General features: G+C 39.3%; 3 protein-coding genes across 11 annotated transcripts in view; 2 read left to right on the top strand and 1 right to left on the bottom strand.

The window, feature by feature from the left end:
- The first annotated feature begins 1,440 nt into the window (after nt 1-1,440).
- Nucleotides 1,441-8,736, top strand: cir1 (corepressor interacting with RBPJ, CIR1). Its single transcript, XM_068329160.1, has 10 exons — nt 1,441-1,601; nt 3,601-3,695; nt 4,649-4,722; nt 4,828-4,841; nt 4,949-5,001; nt 5,106-5,154; nt 5,531-5,651; nt 6,313-6,419; nt 6,738-6,823; nt 7,120-8,736. The coding sequence occupies exons 1-10, from the start codon at nt 1,530-1,532 to the stop codon at nt 7,805-7,807; spliced, it is 1,359 nt and encodes a 452-aa protein (XP_068185261.1). The 5' UTR covers nt 1,441-1,529; the 3' UTR covers nt 7,808-8,736.
- Nucleotides 8,737-9,828: 1,092 nt separating this feature from the next.
- Nucleotides 9,829-12,130, bottom strand: sp9 (sp9 transcription factor). The gene is made up of 2 exons (XM_068328381.1): nt 12,016-12,130; nt 9,829-11,486 (listed from the first exon to the last, which is right to left on the bottom strand). The coding sequence occupies exons 1-2, from the start codon at nt 12,034-12,036 to the stop codon at nt 10,188-10,190; spliced, it is 1,320 nt and encodes a 439-aa protein (XP_068184482.1). The 5' UTR covers nt 12,037-12,130; the 3' UTR covers nt 9,829-10,187.
- A 192-nt stretch (nt 12,131-12,322) lies between these two features.
- Nucleotides 12,323-22,857, top strand: part of LOC137604557 (obg-like ATPase 1) — a 50,839-nt gene continuing 40,304 nt past the window's right edge. For 7 of the 9 annotated variants that reach the window (XR_011037625.1, XR_011037627.1, XR_011037626.1 and 4 more), the window contains exons 1-2: nt 12,323-12,456; nt 15,545-15,636. Coding sequence is in view for 6 of the 9 variants with exons in the window: in XM_068328383.1 (XP_068184484.1) it covers nt 12,373-12,456; nt 15,545-15,636 (176 nt within the window). In the remaining 3 variants the exon portion in view is untranslated. Of the gene's footprint in view, nt 12,457-15,303; nt 15,444-15,544; nt 15,637-22,857 lie in introns of those variants that run through there. The other 2 variants (XM_068328385.1, XM_068328384.1) reach the window with 1 other exon arrangement.

The following is a 22,857-nucleotide window of genomic DNA, read 5'->3' as shown; positions in this document are numbered from 1 at the left end:
ACGTCGACCCGGAAGTGTACGGTCACGTGACCACGCTGACCCTGTCTTTTATTGATTGCAGTTAAAGATCAGTGGAAACAAAACTAAAATCCATATAATTTTTTTTTCTTTACATTTGTTTTGATGAACCAAAGCCCCACAACATGTTATAACAGTTTTTATTCCTCTTATTACTTTTAAAAAAAAATATGATTGTTGCTGACAGATTGACATATATACTGTACTATCAATTTCACGACTTGAAATAGTTCAAATGCATGGAGGTAATGCTAAACTATATAAAACTAAATGAATAAATGTAGCTTTTTGTTTTTATACATTCTTGTGACATGATGGTAAGGGCTTTACACCAACTTGTGCAAAAATAGGCAAAGACCAGGAAAGAAAAGTAACACCAAACTCTGTTGTAGAAATTAGGGAAAACAATAGAATGTGCAGGACATTATGCCAATCCACTATTCTTGTACTCTACTTTTATTCAGTGTAAATACAGCATGCACACACAGACACACACACACACACACACACACACACACACACACACACACACACACACACACACACACACACACACACACACACACACACACACACACACAAAGAATGAAAGAATTTGAAAGAATATTCATTCTATCAACAATATTGATAATAGAGGTGATTAGAATATCTGTTTCACCCGAAACCTCATCAATAATGAAATCTGACTTTACCTGAATTTGGCCTACATGATAAAGTTGAAGACTACCTTTAAAAAGGAAATAGACTCTTACATGGCCAACATCAACAACAGATGGCTGAAGGTGGCTACAGCCCTCGATCCGCGATTCAAGGACTTGAAGAGCATACATAGAAAAGAGAGGGATGAGGTATGTGTGTGACTGAGAAGACCAGTGTTTTGTGAATGCTTTGGTTAGAAAGTCCTATGCAAAAAATTAATATTCCCTCTTTTAAGATGTGGACCCGGATTGAGGAAATTATGCGAGGATCAGAAGCAGGACCTGCTGCCCCTCAACCTACAGAGGATGAGCCAGCAGCAAAGAAGAGCCTCCTCCTGCTGTCTTCAGACTTTCTTCAGACCTTTTTTCTTTTGAATTTCATTTATATAGCACACTTAACCAATAAAATTTCAAATCTTCTATTCTTGGTGTATTCTATTGATTAGTCATACACTACAAGTTTGTAACGTCCTAGAATTCATATTCATATTCAATTCATATTAGCAGGTATAAAATTAAAATGCGATTAATTAGATTAATTAATTCCAACTCCTGTAATTATAATTTTTTTAATCGCCTGACAGCACTAATTTATTATTTTTGTGGAAGATAGATATCCCCAAGATGTAATCGTAATGTGGTAATATAATGTAATCGTCACCCTGAGTCAGAAAGGTCCCAACGTCATCGCCTACGTCATCAAACGGCGCTTCGAACATCCGTCGCCTGGATTTGTACATAAACACTTCGAAGCCTCGACACAGACCGTAACATTACTAGACTTAATCCAGTTGGAGCCGTAGATTTGCAACCATGGGTAAATCATTTGCGAATTTCATGTGCAAGAAGGATTTTCATCCTGCTTCCAAATCGAATATCAAAAAGGTGAGAGTGCTAGCTGTATTTACTCTTTGATCGTAATGGTTAGCTTGTTAGCTAGAGAGCTATTTTGTTTGTAGCCCAGTTCGTTAACGTCGCGTAGCAGTAACAAAAGTTGACATCTTAAATGTGTGTGTGTGTGTGTGTGTGTGTGTGTGTGTGTGTTTAAATAAAATTAAGAGAGCAGAAAAGAAGACTTGACTTTAATCGTTTGTTTGTTTTAGCCCGACTGCGGTTGGTATCGTACATTGTTGACAAGGATTTTCTTCTTTGCTGTTCTTGTCTTTGTTTTTCTATGAACTAACTTTTGACTATTCTACTTTTTGCGTGAATGTTTTAATAATGATCATGTGTGATACCGACGGAATTCGGCCACAGTCACCCCGTCTCTTTGCTATACAACAATGCTCTTCATAATGCGTAGTTAAGACAATTCCATCTATTCATTCATCTTCAACTGCTTGTCCGAGGCTGCCCTGGCCTTAAGCTCATGACCATAGGTGAGAGTAGGAACGTAGATTGACCAGTAAATCGAGAGCATTGTCTTATGACTCAGCTCTTTTTTGCCATAACAGACCTATGCAGCAACCGCATCACTACAGAATCTGCATCGATCCATCTGTCAATCACGTTCCGTTCTTTCCTCACTTGTGAACAAGACCAGTTGGGGCAAAGACTCTTAGCGTCGCACTCAGCTGCAAATTACCCCAGTGCAAACTGAAGGTCCAGGTTTGATGAGGCCAACAGGACAACATTGTCTGCAAAATGCAGAGCTGAAATCCTTTGGTCCCCAAACCGGACTTCCTTCAGATCCTGGCTGCACTTAGAAATTCTGTCCATAAAGATTATGAACAGAACTGGTGATAGGGGGCAGCCCTGCCGAAGTCCAAAATGCACCTGAAACAGGTCTGACTTACTGCCGGCAGTGCGAACCAAGCTCTAACTTTGGTCATACAGGGACCGGAAAGACCTCAGCAAAGGGCCCTGAAATCCATACTCCTGAAGCACTCCTCACAAGATACCACGAGGGACACTATCGAATGCCTTCTCCAGATCCACAAATCATGAGTGGACTGGTTGGGCAAACTTCCGTGAACCCTCGAGCACTCAATGGAGAGTGTAGGAGCTGGTCCAGTGTTCCGTGATTGGGATGAAAACCGTATTGTTCCTCTTGAATCCACGGTTTGAATGCAGGTCTAATTCTCCTCTCCATCCTGAGATAACTTTTCTGGAAGGCGGAGGAGTGTGATCCCCCTATAGTTGGAACGCACCCTCCGACCCCCCTTTTTGAAAAGAGGGACCACGGCCCCGGTCTGCCAATCCAGAGTTACTGTCCCCATCTGCCATGCGATGTTACAGAGAGATTGTCAACAATGAGAATCCAAGGAGTTTGCCAACGACCTCGGTGCCTTTAGCAGGGGTGATAGACGAGTCCACCTGTGAGACCACAGCCTCTCTAAGACATGGTAGCAGGATTGAGGAGATCCACAAAGTATTCTTTCCACCGCCTGACAATATCCTCAGTCGAGGTCAGCAGCTCTCTGTTCCCGTTACAACAACAAAATCAATCATCGAAGTCCGATCTAAACCTGAGTCCTGCTGCCATGTGCACTTATGGACATCCCTATGCTTGAACAAGCTGCTCATTATGGACAAACTGTGACTAGCACAGGAGTCCAATTAAGTTATTTTTATTAGAGAAAAGTGTCATATATAAATATTTAACAAACTTAAGTGTTTAGCTTTTGTTGCTTGATAAATAATAATTTGTTGAATGATGTAACTTTTAATGCTTTATTGTCCATTCCGTTATTCAAATAATGATGTTTACTCTGTACACTTTGAAAGGTGGAGGTCAGGAACCACTCGAAGTGTCCTGCACAGAAATTGAACGAGATTCTTGTGTACGACTGTCTAACAAGTAGACAGAAAAATACCACGTAGTAATGTAAAACTAAAACGAGGGGATATGTTCTGTAACCACAGTTTTCTGTTTCTCTCACAGGTATGGATAGCAGAACAGAAACTGACTTTTGAGAAGACCAAGCAAGAAGAACTTATGCAGGCCTATTTGAAAGAGCAGGACACTTACAACAACAGGTCAGAAGATAATGCAAGTTATGACTTCCTTCTTAAACGGGGGTTGCGCCTCATTTGGTTTCTGACAATTCAGATTGTGCTTTTCTGTTTGGTATATAACAATTCTCGATTCTGGATCAAGGATGTATCGTGTATTCAGAATGTATCATTTACTCAGAATAACCCATCCATTTATCTGTGCCCTGCCTTGATAGCAAACTTGTTTTCTAATGTTAACAATCTATACACATTGAGCTACAGAAAAATTATTTTCGGTACAGTATTTGCAATTAATTATAATTTCATTTACCAATTTTGTTGAGGTATCCCTGACTGTGAGGCTTCAAGGGATTTGAATATCTTGTAGGTGAAGATGATCAGTCATTTTAGATTGACGGTTGGAGGTGTCAGCTCACCTCCCAGCCACTGCCAAGGCGCCCTTGAGCAAGGCGCCGTCCCCCCCCTGGGGCGCGTTCAGAAGCCGCTGCCCGTCACTCTGCCTTCCAATGTGTGCAGTTTGTTGTGTGTATTAACTGCATGCTTACAGGCCCCCTTGTGTGCTGTGTTCAGGAGGCCTGTATACTGTTAAAAAAACTAACACAGATTGTATATACTACCTGAGTGACAATGTAATATCCCCTTGTGGGTGGGATTAATAAAGTGTACTTTTCTTCTTCTTCTTTTCTCTCCACTTGGTGAGGTCTATGGCGATTCCATCTAACCTGTCTAGTGGAAACTAAAGAAGCTGAATGTCACCACCTCTGACACTGAAACTTGAGCATGAGAGAAATTTATTTGGAGCTGATTAAAAGTAAAATTTTCGAAATGATTGTAATTCAATCATTTTTAAAATTGGTTCAAACTTGTAAGAGGTTGCCAATGCCCAGTCCTAACCTCACTTGATAGTTGTTGTTTTTTTTTTATTTGTTTGTTTTTCCAGTATGTTGACACAATTTTTTTTTTTCCACATTCAGGTTGCTGATGGGAGATGACCGAGTTAAAAATGGTCTCAACTTTATGTATGAGGCTCCACCTGGAGCTTCTAAAGGTAAATTGTTTTTCATCTGCGTGAATGTTTTAGCGAAAGGCATTTAATGTTCTAACAGTTTTTCTTTTCTTTTTTATCTCTCCTTTATTGTTTCCTGCACTACAGAGGAAAAGAAGGAGGTAAGCAGTTCCACTGACAATCCTTTTTTTTTTTAGATTGTATTTGCATGTTGGCTTTCCTGAAGTTTTCATTCATTTAAAACAAGCCAAATGTTTCTGCTTTCCAGGAAGGCGAAGAAGAGTACAAATTTGAGTGGCAGAAGGGTGCTCCCCGAGAGAAGTAATTACAGTATATGACTTTTTAAAAACAATTATCTTTCATGTATTTTGTAAAGTGGTTTCCTATAATTTTTCGTGTATTTTAATCTTGATTTTCTTCTGTAGGTATGCAAAAGATGACATGAATATTAGAGATCAACCATTCGGGATCCAGGCATGTGGTCACTCTTTTATTTTTATGATATACGATATGATATGTGGCACCAGTCACTCCCGACGTGGGTGATTATATCTACTCCAAGATAGTATGTTTATTAAAGTACTAAGAAATGTTTTTTTGTGTGCGTGTGTGTGTGTGTGTGTGTGTGTGTGTGTGTGTGTGTGTGTGTGTGTGTGTGTGTGTGTATGAGAGAGAGAGTAAAGGAAGTGTGCTTTTAAATGAATGAAACAAGGTGTTAAAAGATACAACCAGAGAACATACTTTTTTTTGTGGTGATTCCATTATTTTAAGATACAAAGAGTCTGCGGATGTGTACTTCATTATGCATACCGTAATTAAAATAAATAATGTCTAATATTCAACTTTCCAGGTACGCAACGTGAGATGCATCAAATGTCACAAATGGGGCCATGTGAACACAGACAGAGAATGTCCTCTCTTTGGGTTGTCGGGTATCAATGCCAGCTCCGTAGCCTCAGAGGAGACAGCAGGTAGAGTCCACACATTAAAAACAGTCATCAGTATAAAATCATTAAAAAACTGTCATTGTGGTTAAATATCAATATAATGTTGTAATTAAACAACAATGAATTTGCATGCATGGTTTGTTTTTTTTAAATTAAATATTGTTAAATTATTTAATTGACTTCTTCATATTAAAATATTTGTGTTATAATGAGAAATTGGGAATATATATACACACACAAAAACGAGGAGGGAGAATATATGGGTTGTGGGATGTTTTTGAGTTAGCGTTTGTCGGTCACAGTCATTGCAGATCCACCTACTTTTATCTTTTCTCTCAGTGTCAGCTAGAGCTGAACTTATTCTGAGTTCTGCATTCAGCAAGTTGAGTTATAAAGTAATAATGTTTACTCAGGGAGAGTCCCGTCAGCGTATGCTGGTGATGGTGGAGTGCTATAATGGTCCTCCTCCTGAGACGGAAAAATATAATTATTGTGTATTCTGATTTCCCGAACTGCTACTTTGGCCGAGAATGATATTGTATGATTTGCTCAGCCAGAAGTGGAGTGAGTTGATTTGATGTCCCGTTCTGTTAACAAAGCCGCCCCTGAAATTCCCACTGTGGAGATAGTGGTTGGCAATGGTTTGACATCAATGGGACTCTGAGGCTGTCATTTGTGCTAACAGGTCCGTCAATGCACCCCTCGGAGTTAATGGCGGAGATGCGAAACAGCGGGTTTGCCTTGAAAAAATGTGTCCTTGGTAGGAATGCTACGGTTCGTGATCCATCACAGGTAATTGTCCGTCTTGTACTCCCATATCGCTATACATAGTGCAAAAAAGCTGCATAAAAGCGCACAGAAATAAAAGATTAACTGTATCTTTATAAGTCTTGCATATATGAATACAGTAGAGTTATTGAGATGCTCATGTCAAATGATTAATTTTTAAAATCATTTAAATGTGTTTTGCTGTTATTATATATAGTTTGTCTCAAAACTGCCATTTAGAGTATTATTTAGAGTAATATATAGATAATATATAGTAATATATAAGTATTATTTGCCTGTATGTATGTTTGAATGCAGATTTTAAGGTGCTGTGTTTTACAGGACTTTGTTGCCAGTGATGAAGAGGACGATCCTGAAGTGGAGTTTCTGAAGTCATTAACAACAAAGCAAAAGCAGAAGCTCCTCAGGTAAATTGCAGCACTATTTATAAACGTAAAGCTTTATTTATTTATTCATTGTTGAGGTCGAGGAAACTTAGTTATTTATAAATTTGAGTGTCGATCTCAATAAATGATCCAATATTTTAATGGCGTCATAATAATTTTTTTCAGTAGGTATTTATTTTATCAGGTTGTATAATTGTTTATTACACAATTTTTCCAAACATGCTCTCTGCTTAATTATGTCACAGGGACTTTTTTTATGCTAATGCCATGTTACATTGCAAACATTGATTTTTAATGTCTGTGTTTCTATTTTACAGGAAACTCGATCGCCTAGAAAAAAAGAAGAAAAAGAGTAAAAAACAAAAGAAGAAGAGCAAAAGAAAACACAAGAAGAAGCATGAAAGTAGTTCAAGTGACTCTTCCACCAGCAGCAGCAGTGATAGTGGGTCAGATTCAGACAGCCACGGAAAGTTCAAGAGCCAAAAAAGAAAGAAGAGCAAGAAGGATTCCCGTAGGGATAACAGTTCTAAGAGTGAACGGCAAGTCAGGAGTCAAAAGGCTTCCTCTCATAGGAGCAGATCACCGAGCCCTCACACTAAACAGAGACAGCCTGAAGAGGAGTCTGGAGATTACAGACAAACAAGGGCAGCGAGGGGACGAAGCAGAAGCAGGAGTCGACATCGCAGCCCGCAGAACAGGTTCAAGCAGGAAGGAGAGGAAGAAAGAAGGAGACACAGCAGCAGGGACAGGCAAAGGCCGAGCAGCTCCAGGGCTGGCACGGACGGAAGAAGGAGCTGTGAGAAAGACAGGGAGGACGGAGGTAGAGAGAGGCGTCACAGTGGAAATGATGAGAGGAACAGAAGCGGCACAGATGGAAGGAAGGGCAGAACAGCAGATGGGAGGAGCAGGAGCAGGGAAAGACGGAAGGAACGAGAAGGCAGAGGAAGAAGTAGGAGTAGGGAAAGACGAGAGAGAAGCCCAGATGGAGGAAAAAGGAAGCGCTGACGGTTTTTATTATCCCCTCTTACAGTATGGAACAAAACGTGAAAATGTTTTGAATGTCTATTTTTCTTGCTGTTGCTTTTTTGTTTGTGTATTAATGGCAAACATGCATCTATTTAAAATAGCTGATTTTGGTCACAGGTCTCTTCTTCCTCCAGTAGAGGGAAGCAGTCGACAGAAAATACCGTCAAACTGCAGCGTTTCACTGTGAAGGGTTCCAGATTGATTGATCACCATTAAAACAGTTTGCTGCTGTGATCCGATGATGGAGAAATATGTGATGCATTTTAATCATCAGTTGCCATGAGAGAATATTTTTTTTATTTTCGTCATGTTTTCAAGAGTCTCATAATATTACAAATCTGTAACACTTCAACAAGACATAATTAAATTTTTGAAACTTTGTTTACTTTCTGTGTTTGCAATGGATGGAATGGAATATCTGATGGAAATATGATTTTATTTGATATTTTTTGTCATTATTTTTCACATTTTTTTAATTTAAAGTTGTAATAATTTTGTAGAAAATTTGCATCAATTACGTGCATGCTTATTCTTCAATCTGAAAAATACGTTTTTGCGCCCGTCAAACTCAAACATAAATTTATTTCCTGTGTCTAACAGGAGCCCATAAATGAAACTGCAAACATTGGCCTCATAGGCCAATTTTTTATTGTTGCTAACAACATTTATATGGCAAAACAATAATTAATGAAATATTTAAGTTTTGTCAAGTTCACATTTTTATCCCTAAAATTATGGAATTCATTAAACGTGTTCATCACTATTGAAACGTTTTTATCCAAATGTCCTTATTTAAAATCTCGATCACATTTTTAACAGTTTCCGACTGTGGCGTGTAAACTCATAAAATGTTTTTCTTTTTTTCCCTGCTGTTTCTAAGCGTTATTGAATAAAATTCAAATTGAACACCTAATTTGTATGATTTCTTTATTTTGCGTTTCCTTGAAGTCGCTGTTTCTATTAAAGGAAATGAAAATAATTTCTCTTTTTACCTTCTGGTCAATTTAACACCCTCTTCAGAAAGAAGAGGGTGTCTGGATGAAATACTTTTCCCTGATGTATTCTCTGGATCCACGCTATAATTATTTCCCGGCTATTTCTTTGAGAGTCGGACGCTGCACTGGGCAAGCACAAAGAAGTCAGAGAGAGCATCCTTGAGTCCTTTCAACGCAGGCCCACTGATATTCAAATAACATGCAGACACCATTTCACTGCTCTGTGCAGAGAGCGTTCCAGATTCTGCATTTGCATGTGACTCTTTGCCCCTTCTTTTTGTTAAGTTACAAGAACTGTTCCCATAACATCTATGTGGTTTCTGGCGCAAAAAAAAAAGAGAAGAAAAAAAGGCTATCCTTATTCCCGCTTCGTCGATTGGGATGCAAATGAAAGCAGTTAATTTGGACAATTAGAATAAATATCCAGGGACCTTTGTCATCAAACCCCCTCGGAAACCCTCCGATAAAGAAGAACCGAACAAAAGATGTCTTGCAGATTAATTAGATATTTGATAAGACACGAATCTCTATTCGCAAATACAAGACACATGGGGAAAGCGATGCGCTCCGAGTCATAATTAATACAATTTAACAAGCTTTTCATTTGAGCATGAAATGTTTTTCCGGAGCATTAAACATTAATTTATTCCATATTTAAAATATTAAAAGTCGAGGTATTTTAGGTGATTTTAAGATTTTAAACCTAACAGCACTTTTTGAAATACATTTCTAAACCTATCTCTCCAAATGGAAAAGAAACAATAAATATAAAATCTACATCACACAATTACAGACGTTTTTAAGATGTTTTAATTACGATAAAATGAAAGTCTTATACGTGTGACTTTATACAGGTAAACATTTATATATAGATATTTTTTAGCAAAGAAATAAAAAGCTTAACCAAAGTTGAAAAAGCTGTGTACATACATATCCACAAAGTGCGTCGAAAGTAAACTCCCTGATATCCAGGATACCAACACGAATAAAACAATCAATCGGCTAACATTTACATGAAAATAACATAGTTTAGTCGTCAATATACAAGATGTGACTCACATTGTCCCAAAGTTCAACAGGTCTCGTTCACCCTCAGCAAACATCCTTTCTTATTTTCAAGCTGCTCGTAAAAACTCCCGCAGGCCTACAGTAAATCAGTGTTTTTCTTTAAATGGTTTTATGAATGAAACACTCGCCACGCCTGTGGGGGGAACATATTTTTTAAAGACTCTGAATTCGCTTCTTGAATTACTTTTTTTTTTCTTTATTGTTTGTCAACCCGTTTTTCAGTGCTGTGCAGTTTTTGGATGTGGTTTGATTTTTTTTTTTTTTTTTTTTGAAAGGGGGGGGGGGTTGAAACCTTATTAGGGCTCGTCGTGAGGAGATGGATCCTTAACAGCGATTCGGGGATTTACCCCTTCCAAAATAAGTTCTGGGGACTCGGACCGCGGGGTCTCCAGGTTACTGGTGTCGGTGTCACTGTCGCTCCCCTTTTTGCCTCCTCCACCGGCCGTGTGCGTTTTGATGTGCTTGCTCAAATGATCACTCCGCATAAAGCGCTTGTTACACACGGGGCAAGCAAACCTTTTCTCTCCGGTGTGGGTGCGCAGGTGTCTCTGCAGCTCATCGGACCGAGTGAACCTTTTGCCACAGAAAAGCCAGTTGCAGACAAAAGGCCGCTCTCCGGTGTGCCATCTCAAATGCGCTTTGAGGTGAGATGTCTTTCCATATACTTTACCGCAGCCGGGAATGTGGCAGCTGTGGAGTCCCTTTCTCCGGAGGCTGGCCCCGGCGGGTCCCAGCCGCTCAGCCTCCTGACAGTTCGGGCAGTCACATGTTGCTCTGCCGGAGTACCGCCTGGACGACCTTGAGGAGCTACTTATTCCAGAACTGCCCCCAGAAATCATGGCGTTGGCTGCAGAAGCGTCTGTGTAAGTGGGGATGACTGTTTTGAAGCCCTCCTGCGTTAACAGATGCTGACTGGTGGACAGGAGGTGAGAAGCAGAGGGGCTGATTCCAGTGGAGCTGAACGCCGAGTGGGTCAGCGAGGAGAAGTCCGGGTTGTAGCCACTTAGCTGGGAGTGGATGGCTTGAGGTGTCCCGGAGTGGAGTGAGGTCTGGAGAGTGCTTGCAGGATTCTGGACGTCGAGCCACGAACCGGGATTTGTGTGGACATCCCACCACGAGGACGCACCGTTGGCAACATCGCCAGAGATAGTCGAGTGGAAACCGGACTTGTACCACGATTCGTACGGGTGCGCCATGCCAACTCGGGGGTAAAGAGTTTCTGCTGATGTGTGGACCTTTGAGATAAAAGCTGACTGTCCGGATTCTTGAGACGTGACGCTCGCAGAGTTGGAAAACAGACCACTATATTCTGTGGAAAATGCAGACGAGGTTGGAGATGTGGAGGCTAAACAAAACGCGCTGTTGCTTGAGCCGCTGGTCGGAGTTAATCCTGTGGATGTGCGGCTTGTTGCTACTGTGAACCCCGGCAGACTGGACCCCAAGTTACAGCTGGAGGAGGATCGTTTCCACGGATGAAATCCACCTTTGGAGAAAGCGCTGGAGTCAGGTAAAGTTGTAAGAGGACTGGTATTACCAATTTTGTTGCATGTTGCAGCCAGCATAGCTAGAGGTGTAGTTCCAAACCGTGGCTCTTCCTGAAAAACACACAAGTCGAACTTAAAACGGGCATAATTTTTTTTTTTTTTTTTTAGCAATTTACGCAGAACCAGACAGCATACGACTGCGTCTCAAAAACAGGACTTTTTACAATGTATGTATAACAACTATAGTAATTTAATGTCTGTGGATAAGTGGGAGAGCCGTGCGTCAAGAACAAGATTAACAAGCATGTGGGTTTTATTGTGATATATGTTTGCAGACCATCATAATAATAAAATCTGTGTACATGTAAGCTGTCAGCACAGCTCCTAAAACATTCTTTTAAAACAAAATTGGAGCAGCTCTGGCATGGAGTAGATTTTCTATCGGTATTTAAAATGTAAAAATACAAAAATCTATAGGCCCGACTTGCTAAATACGAAAACCAAAAGTGAATGCCACAGCAATAAACATGACTCCAAACTTTAAATGCGTGTGAAGGCACGGAACTCGTTTTCACACTAAAGAAAGCGTTACATATCAACTTTACGCACAAATTGCGCATAAATACGAATTCAGACTCACCCCAAGTATAGACGTAGCCATATCCAGGGTCTGTGCTATGAAGAGAGTGTTCGCAATTTTTTTTTAATGCTGTGCCGCTTTCAGTTGGAGTCACCGTGTTTGACTTGGGTCACACGGTTTCTCACTTGGCTCGCAGCTCCCAACACTAAGTAGTTGTAGAGAGCGTGTTCTTTGAAGTACAGCTGGCGTGGACGCGCAGCCAATCTGACGGCCACATCCGTGACCGGGGATCGAATCAACCAATGAGAGCCCCGAGCGCAGACTGAAACACAGAAAAAAAAAACAAGCCGCCGTCAATCATCTGTCGTGAAGCTTCTGGTCAGACTGTGACAGAAGACGCGATTTGGTGTATTTTAAATGCATACAGTTATTTTATCTATTCTCACGCGGTGGTTCAATGTCTACTTTGATTGCAGATTTGAGTTCACAGTTCTTCGAGAGGTAAGCTTTTCCGTTATTTTGAAGCGGGTTTTTTTTTGGGGGGGGGTGCTGTGTAGTTCCAGGTGGCCCTTCGGATTTCCAGCATGCAGAACATGCGCAACGCGCCATTGAGAAATATTTACCGTTTAAACACACAGTATCCCGAAGAACGTGAGAGACGCTGCTGCTGTTGTTGATGCTTTCTGAAATCTGGTTGCTGTTCACGTTACAACAGCTCAACCACAAAAGGGAAACAACCGCTGTGGCTTTTCCTAAATTTAAAAATGCTGTGTTCACACTTGAAAACTCTTAGATGGATTAAGTTAGCCAAGAAGTTCGGAACAAGCTTGACAGCAGAGACGCCACTTCTCCAACTAGATCATAAACGAGCTGTCCCAATAAAAAAAATAAAAAATCAAATCAAATTATCACTGATTACGTGAGGAATCACAAACTTGTAATAAATCAACCAAACCTGCTGTTTGTTTTCTGCCATCTAAAATATGTGCATTTTGTGTTTGTTCCCGTGCGTACCCCCCCTCCATCGCTTACTAGTTACAGAAGTGCAGCTGAGGGGTTAATTAAAGAAAGACAGCTTGATTCATCAGCTCACTTATATTGTGCTATAAAAGACGTGGATTTCATAACCGGAAAAAAAAAAAAAAGTTTCAGCATCTGCGAGATGTGTGCATTAAGGCCGGAACTCATTTCCAGTAACCCGTGGAGCGACGCGTCTCCTGGATGACATAAAATGCCATGCCAACCTAATCGCTCATTTGATTAAATCCTGGTCAATTTAGAGGACATTGCATTTCAGCCATTTCCCAGGTTTTTCTTAATTTTTTTCCCCTTTAAAATCACAAGACGCCAACACAGTCCACAGCTTGTTGAAACGGTCAGGGAAAATGGCATCATGTTAAATTGCCCTAACGTGAATCATCGTCCCTTTAAAAGTTAAAGCAATTTTCCAGAGAAAGGCTTGACCGACGGATGTGCATTACATTATTCAAAATGGGAAATAATGCTCCATTATGGAGAATGAATACTGCCAGTCAACGCAGCCGCAATTTGTTCAAATTCTCTTTTTGCTCTAGAATCCAACGTTTATAAGGGTGAATAAAAATCAGTCTCATCTAACACTAAGCGCTGCCAAGAAAATGGAATCATTTTTTGTAATCATGACAATTTGGCAGAGAGCTGTTGGCAATATTACATTTTTATTCTCCATAAACAAAGGTAGTTGTCACCACAGAAGTCAAATTAATTCAAGCTTTAATAAAAATGAACATAAGATGTAGAAACAATCATTTTCAGTTCATTTTAATAAGTAAATAAAATTAAGAATAGATTTGTCCTGTATTTAAGTTCATAAATATATAAAGGGAATAATATTAACTTATCATTAATAATAATCTATATTACAATTATATGGCTGCTTCTTCAAATGTTTATATATAAATGTGAAGAATGGGCTGTAATAATGATATTTATATGTCTAGCCTACAAAAAATGTCTATATAATAATAGATGTTATTATTTTTATATACATTTCATGACATATATACCACAGCACATATACATTGCAGCAACACATGACACAAGGGCTTATGTTTACTTTGAACAAAAGGAGAGAACATGATCTCACCTTGTCATTCAAGTGAGAATTTTGAGTTGAATCTGTAATTCTGGACCCCATTTGGGTGCACTTCTCTGTGGCAATTAGGAGCCTATTACAAGCCATTAGATTGATCAATGTACCTTAAACAATGGGAATGATTTATTTGGTCGAACAAACTGCTCTGCGTCTATTGTGGTGGGCCTAAGTGGGGGTGCATCCATCAACAAAAGATAAATGATTAATTCAGACCTATTCATTTAAATTCTTTCTACAAAGCCGGCCTCACTTGCCTCAAATCTAGATTATTAGAGCCTCATTTTCTGCATGTTAAACCAGGCACACTGCTGGATTGGGAGATGGGTTTTGGTTGTGCCCCTGTGTGGTTTAATTTGTATATCTGCTGAGGGAAGTTTATTTGGGGACATTTAACTAATTGTTGTAATTCAGTGTGCTGGTGTGGCTACACCTGTTTCTCTCAAAGGAGGAATGAAGAACGTATGAGTGTAAGGATGTGATACCTCATTAGAAGCTGAAGCTGCACTCGCAGACATCAGGGCAAGCTGAGTATCACAAAAGGTAGGCATAAGCATAAAGATTTTTTTATTGTCTTTCTACTTAGGATATCCTTTTCTTACACACATTTTAAGCTCCATCAGTTATTCTGCTCCCTGGTGAAATTGTTTGTATATGATTAAAAAAATAATAATTTATGCTTCTGCATTTAATTCAGGGCAGTTTGACAATATTGATGTGACATCTCGTTTCTCTTTGTGCCCCTTTGTCATGTGCACTTAAAGGTTGCCAGATCATTGCCCATTTTGTTGGCAGGTAAATTGAGACCATAGCAAGTAAATTGAGTTGATGTACGTTCAATTACCCTGTGAAATAAACCGGTTGACGACAAGGAAATTAGTGCAGGATATTGATATGAAATATAAAACAAGAGGAAATTTAAAAATTCACTTTCATATGTCGTGGATGTCTTCATGTAGACACCTGTCATGAAAGACAATTGAAATGTTAAGAAGCAGCAGGTAGACGGTAGCAACACAGACAATCCTCTGGGGAGGACGTGCTTTTAACACTCACCTCTAACAATTTTATATGAGATTGATCTCTCAGAGTTTATCAACCTACATCAACAGAATCAATGGCTAAATTTGGAAGCACAGGTCAGCTTGCCAGCTTGCAGTGTCAACTTTCACTTCCAGGGGCTGCAAGGTCTATTTTGAGTACAGGGAGCAAGCCAGTCAAAGTGCAGTCAACTGGTTTCATTTGAGTGCTTCGCTCCCTTCATTATCAATGAATGTGATTTTTTTTTTCCCTTTGAGTTTGTGAGCTGTGGCGGAATTCAACAAAAACTTGACTGCGATAAATGGCTCCAAAGAAGGTGCCCTTCACGAGGAATAGCTCCATCCACTAATTGGCATGCATTGAAAATTATGTAATGAAGTGCTCTGACTGCAGACATTTGCACATTGTCTTTATCAGGGAAAGGGAGACGAGGCGACGAAGCTGCCCCCGCTAATCGGAAGGTTTGGCACCTCATTGAAAATTGGGATTGTTGGCCTCCCCAACGTTGGGTAAGTAAATTATTTTAGCCTTGCTTTCTCACCGTTCACCCTGCAGGCATGACTCCAGCATGTGCTCTGTTCATATCGTAGCTTCCATGATAGCGTACGTAAAACTGCACGAAGAGAAAGATTTAAGAAGTGTACCAAAAGCAGAATGTATGATCAAAGGGCAGAAATCAAACCCAATTTTTTGGACGATGTTGAAGTTTCTCCTTGTTGTGTTTTTTTTTTCCAGTAAAAATATACAATGATATAAAATATTGTAGCCATACAGCCACAAAAGACACCCTCTGACTAGAGGAGTGTGCACAGAAATATCTGAGTAGTCACCTGAGTATTCCTCATATCTGGATCCATGTGTGATCCTTATAACCAAGGATCAGATCCAACAAGCGCCCTTCATACCCACTTCCTCATGTTGTCTATTGTCTAAATAAAGTTTAAGTGGCCCAAACTTCAACAAAATGCTTCCAGCGTTACTTTTTTTAATGGCGTAGATATGTGTCATAATTGAGGATGAACACATGGCTTCAAAGAGTTGTAGAACATCAAAAGACAAATTTTAAAAGGAACTGCTCTCCAAAATTGAACATCTTTCCTCCCGCCTTTAGTTCCGTTTATCCCACCTGGATGGTTTTTGTCTGCCTTCTCTCAAATATAATGGAGCTACATGGCAATCAGCTGTGACTAGTTTCACATATAGTAGTTTTTGTTTGTTTTTTAATCAAACTACACATTGTCACAATACAGAAATAACCTTATATTGAATGTGAATGTCACGTGACCATCTGGATTTGAGTGACTCTGTATGACAACGAGCAAATACTGTATTAACCCATCAGTACTTTGAACACAGAGGAGACTCTTAAATGAGTGAGGGGCATCATTGCATGTACTGTTCAAAGGTTAAGGTGCAGCCCAGCAGCTCTCCTATCAAAAACAGGTTACAGATCAGACTCATCTTTTGGCCAGTTTAGAGCCATTAGCTGTCTTGCATGTATTTCAAACATTGGAGAAAATCCATCCCACATTTAAGATGAACACACAAACACAGGAGATTCAGTGGACATTCAGTGCTTAACAATAACATTTATTACAGTACAAAGCAACATTCTTTAGGTAACTATAATAAATTCACTCACATGTTAAACACAACACTGTGCCTCTCAGACACTTTGGCTGAATGAATTAACTTTATATACTTATTACTGATTATAGCATATGAGCTACTGACAAACAGGTCTAAACAATAGTAACAATGAAACCCTCTTACCATGTTCTTCTGTATATTTCTGGATCACATTGCAGTTCAATTCACATTTCACAGTTTTTACATGGCATGAGTATCTTTCATATCAACAAAGGGACCATCTGTGATTAAAGGTGCAGAGAGGTTTTATCATATGTGAAGGAATTGTCAATTATATACTTTGTTCATAGTTGTTCCTGCAATTACAGGAAGAAAACACAAAGATAAATCCTGTATGACATTAAACAACATGGACCATTAGAACAATAGTATGAGACTTAACAGTCCTGCCTGCAGTCCAGTCTGACAAATTTCAACGTCTACGTGCCAACTGAGTGTAAGTTTAAAGAAAAAAAGATACACCTTTCCCAAAGCTTAGTTTGGATGTGCATTAAACAAAACAACAACATTCATCAGATTGAACCTCAAATACAATCTCAAATTTATCTATCATTAATTAAATATTACATCAATCTTAATCTTAATAATTCAGAAATCATTGCATAAATACCATCCATCCATCCATCCATCCATCCATCCATCCATCCATCTTCAACCGCTCATTCGGGGCCGTGCAACAGTCTCAGGAGGGATGCCCATACTTCCCTCTCCACAGACACCTACTCCAGCTCCTCCGGGGGGATCCCGAGGTGTTCCCAGACATAGTCCCTCCAGCGTGTCCTAGGTCTTCCTCCAAGTCTCCTCCTCCAGGAGATGCCTGGAACACTTCCCCAGGGAGGCGTCCAGGAGGCATCTGAAACAGATGCCCGAGCCACCTCAGCTGGCTCCGCTCGAGGCGGAGGAGCAGCGGCTCTACTCCGAGCTCCTCCCTGGTGACTGAGCTCCTCACCCTATCTCCAAGGGTGCGCCCAGCCACTCTACGGAGGAAACTCCTTTCAGCCGCTTGTATCCGGGATCTTGTCCTTTCGGTAATGACCATAGGTGAGAGTAGGAACGTAGATTGACCGGTAAATCGAGAACTTCGTCTTGCAACTCAGCTCCTTCTACACCACGACAGACCCATACAGCGACCACATCACTGCACAAGCTTCACCGATTCATCTGTTAATCTCATGTTCCATCCTTCCCTCACTCGTGAACAAGACCCCAAGATGCTTAAACTCCTCCACTTGGGGCAGAGAGTCACCACTGACCTGAAGAGGGCACACCACCCTTTTCCGGTCAAGAACCATGGCCTCGGATTTAGACGGCTGCATAAATGCATACATGAAGGTAAATAATGGATGATATGATAATTCGGTAGTCAGTGATAACTTCTGAACTTCTTCGAGTGTACAAACAGTTTAATACATTAGACATGAATATTGTTACTTTTTAACAATAATCTGTGTTTATCAGAGCACCTATGAAGAAAATGTTCAGAATGATTGATTTCGATATTCATCAGCCAATCATTACCTGTTGTTTCATTCATGTAAGCTTTCCCCAGCCTGTTTTATTTACTTTATCGTTCTCCTTTAGTAATTGTTAAGGAAGTACTTATTAATCATTAATCAATTATCCTGATGTATTTCTTACATGTGTCTATTAATTACGAATTAAAGAATAATTAGCCAGTCTAGCACATTTTATCAGTAGTTACTCATTAACTAATGGTTAATAAGTAGATGTTTCCTAATTTACTCCCTCCTGGCATTGCAGGTATTTGTGCTGGTATTACCGATAGAGCATCTAAAGAAGAGAGTCGTTGTGTCAGAGGACACATTAAAGTAACACAATTGCCTTGAGCAAAAGACATTATTATACTTTATTTGAGAAAGCAGCGTGAGATTCAAAACGCAGTGTTTTAACAGCAACTAGCGTGAGACCACAGCGCATACCTGTGCCACAACCTAACAGTCTCTTTTAATTAAATGGAACCCAACATAAAAAAAACCATGTAAAACACGTGTGCCATTACGTAAAATGATTCCTCTCAGGGTTTACAATCAATCAAAGAATTATGAAACCAGCTCTTCATCTGGATTTACTCTAAATTTTGATGGTTGCATTGTTTCAATAAGAATTACTCTACTTTTCCACAATAAAGCATAGTAAAGTAAGAGTAGTTGTCATGCTGAAAAATATCCTCACATAATGGAGCTGAAAATAATTTTGTGGATTTGTTTATTCAGATAAACGTCAAGATTTTTTCTTGCTATATGCCAAGCCATCTGCTAAGTTGCAACAACATCCATTAATCTGCTTATGCAAAATAGACAAGCACCTTCCACAAAGTCCTCGATTTAAAGAAGAAAAATGAAACGTCTTCATCCATATCTGCTTGAAAATCTGATTGGTTTTGTCTCGTCATATGGACCACCTACCAAGTTTAATGGAAATCTAGTAGTATTTGTGCAATCTAGTTACTGTAAATGTTAAACATTCTGTCTGATCATGGGAACCACATTCTCGTCTTGGTAGATACACAAACATGTGACACAATGAGTGAATACATTCACCCTATTGGATGTTCCCTTCAACCAACCAACTAACCGACCGACTGACCAACCAACCAACCAAAAAAACAACCAACCAAAAAAACAACCAAAATGTTCCCCTCCATGGCAGATGTAACAGTATCCGGATGGTTTTTAGTTACCTACCAACTCAATGTTAGAAGGAAAGCGGATTATCATATCTCTAGTTTTGACATGTTTAATTAAAGGAAGATCTCATTACACCAGTCATTACACCAGTCATTGACCACAAGCCCTTGGTTTTGTTTCTGTCATTGAAGACGTTCTATGAACACAACATCATCAACTGAATAACTTTGGTATCGCTCTAAAATACGATCCTGTTTTAAAACACGAGTCAAACAGTTACTTGGTATAACGTGGACCACTTGATGTGAATCCGTACCACATGGCTACAGCCTGTGTTAGGTCTCTGCTAGACTATCTGCATGCCTGTGAGCATCTTAGCCTTGAGACCTTGAGAAACAACAGTGACAGAATCTAACCACAGGGTAGACCCATGACTTTGCTGTAGGGCCCTGTGAATCACACTGAGCTCAATGCGTTACACTTGTGCTCAGCTGACAGGCGAGCAGAAGTAAATAAATAATTTTCAATAATTTTTTGACTAATTTTCAACAATCCCTATTTTCTAAATAGCCTACAAAGTTTTGTTATATTTGTAAAATGCAGAATTTAAAAGGATGGACAGGACCGAAATGACAAGACATTATTCAGATGCTGATCTGGTATGACTGAAGCCACAGACATAACTTCAGGTCAACTATACAGGCTGAGGGATTGAATGGACTTCTCTAACTTTTAAAATAAATACTAGATATCACTAACGAAGAATTTCCTTTTCTCGTCATATCTGGCATGGCTCAATATTTGTTATGACAACAAGATCTTACTTTACCATTACCAATGTCGTTTATTCTTACCTCATAATGAAAAAGTAGTATACAGTATGCCATTGAGGCTGTTTACCGTCATGCCATATTTGTGTACAACGTGTAAAACCTGTCACCCCTCCTATCGTTCCTTCAAGAATTCAACATAATCAGATGCCAGCTGCTATTTCGGCATAACTGACCATTAATTACACATATAGGAAAATTAAGTTTCAGCCAGTCAACCTCACAGCTATTTCTGCACTTAAAGTACTCCACATGCTCTGTTTACTATAATAATTCATCTCAAATTTACCAAGCTTTTCTTATGTTAGCTCATAGTTTGACATTTTTATTCTTTAATTTTCTACTATAAATAATCTAACCTGGTTAATGTGAATCAAAGATAGATAGATAGATAGATAGATAGATAGATAGATAGATAGATAGATAGATAGATAGATAGATAGATAGATAGATAGATAGATAGATAGATAGATAGATAGATAGATAGATAGATAGATAGATAGATACTTTATTAATCCCGGAGAGATACTAATGTTAAAAGTCATTAATATGTGTTTACTTTTTTGTGAGGACACATTGCATCTTCTTCCAATAGACACAAATCACACAGACATACAATAGGTACAGACCCCCTTAAATTTTTCACTCTATTATATTGCAACCATTTGCTAAAATCAGTTAAGTTAATTTTTTCCATCATTAATGTACACAAAGCATCCCACATTGACAGAAAAACAAAGAATTGTTGACATTTTTGCAGATTTATTTAAAAAAACAACAACTGAAAAATCACACATAACTATTCAGACCGTTTGCTGTGACACTCATATATTTAACTGAGGCATTGTCTATTTCTTCTGATCATCCTTAAGATGGCTCTATACTTTCATTGGACTCCATTTGTGTTTGACTATAGTGATTGGACTTGATTAGGGAGTCACAGACCTTACAGCTCACAGTGTTGCAGTGCAAATGAGAATCATGAAGTCAAAGGAACTGCCTGAAGAGCTCAGAGACAGAACTGTGGCATAGATCTGGCCAAGCTTCGAAAAAAATATTCTGCTACACTTAAGGTTCCTAAAAGCACAGTGGCCTTCATAATCCTTAAATGGAAGACGTCTGGGACGACCAGAATCCGTCCAAGAACTGGCCGCCTGGCCAAACTGAGCAGAGCCTTAGTGAGAGATGTGAAGAACTGTGGCTGAGCTCCAGAGACAAAGTCAGGAGATGACTGAAAGTTCTAGAAAGTCAACCATCACTGCAGCCCTCCTCCAGGGCTTCTGGCAGAGTGGCCCAAAAGCATCTCCTCGAAGCCCGCATGGAATTTGTTTAAAAAACACTCGAAAGACTCCAAGATTGTGAGAAATAAGATTCTCTGGTCTGATGAGACCAAGATAGAACTTTTTGTTCCAAATTGTAAGCGGCATGTGTGGAAAAAACCAAGCACTGGACAGCACCTGTCCAATATGGTCCCAACAGTAAAGCATGGTGATGGTAGCATCCTGCTGTGGGAGTGTTTTTCAGTTGCAGGAACATGATGACTGGTTGCATTTGGAGGAAAGATGAATGCTAAGCACATGGATATGCTGGAAGAAAATCTTCTACAGAGTGCTCAGGACGTCAGACTTAAACCAGATACCACACAAAAACATCTTCAACATGTTTTCATTTTAACTCAAGCGTTTTTAAAATTTTAACTTTTTTCAAAGAATAGAGAAATGAGGGCCCCTGTGTGCCGCAGTGGTGACAAACAGAACATTCAGACATTAATTTGTAGGTTTGAAGTTTGGATAAAGTTAAACTGGAAATGAAATCAAGGCATGTTTGTTACTTTTTGGTAGACAAAAATAGCCCAAATTCTTATTTAAGAAAATCAATTTGTGGATTGACAAGTTAAGATCGATTTAGTATGTTCTTTCGAGATTTCACCTACCGTGCTGTCTTTAACTGCAGTTGTAGTTTATAGTTTTCATGTAACGTAAGAACAGAGCAAAACTCAACTCAACTCAGTGCACCTCATTTCTCATTACTGGCCAGAATGTCAAACTTTAATTTGCAAGTTATTTGTTGTTTCATTATTGAGAGTAGTTACAGCAATTTCCACTAGATGATAGTTTTAGTGTTGTCCTGTGTTGTCACTATATTTCTCCCACAAGGTGACCCAAGAATGGCCTTCGAGTGATTTAGAGAAACAATCTTGTTTTATGTAAAGAATTAATGTCTGCTCTTTAGCAATCTTGAGCAATTTCATGCCTATAGAACTTAGCAAACAATAATTTCAATGTGAAGCACCATGTGAGAGGATAAAGATGGAAAGTCCTGGATTATATGCCATTATTGCTCTTACCATTGTAAGTAGATTTTGAAGAACACTTGAGCTGCTTGTGCCTTAGAAAATAAATCTCTCACTGATCACAACATGGGGCGGCATTTGGCTGATCCTGTGTAACAGCTGAGATCTATCCAAAAATGTAATTTTCCCCTTGATTCTATGTACAATTGATCTATTATGGGATTGTCTGACCTGGTAATTGGGAACAATATTTTTGATACAAGTGCTAAAATATTCAATCTGTTAGAATACCCTTTTACCTTGGCTTTA

This window comes from Antennarius striatus, chromosome 12 (genome assembly GCF_040054535.1).
Source record: "Antennarius striatus isolate MH-2024 chromosome 12, ASM4005453v1, whole genome shotgun sequence".
NCBI lineage: Eukaryota > Metazoa > Chordata > Actinopteri > Lophiiformes > Antennariidae > Antennarius > Antennarius striatus.
This window is presented reverse-complemented; position numbering and strand designations above follow the sequence as displayed.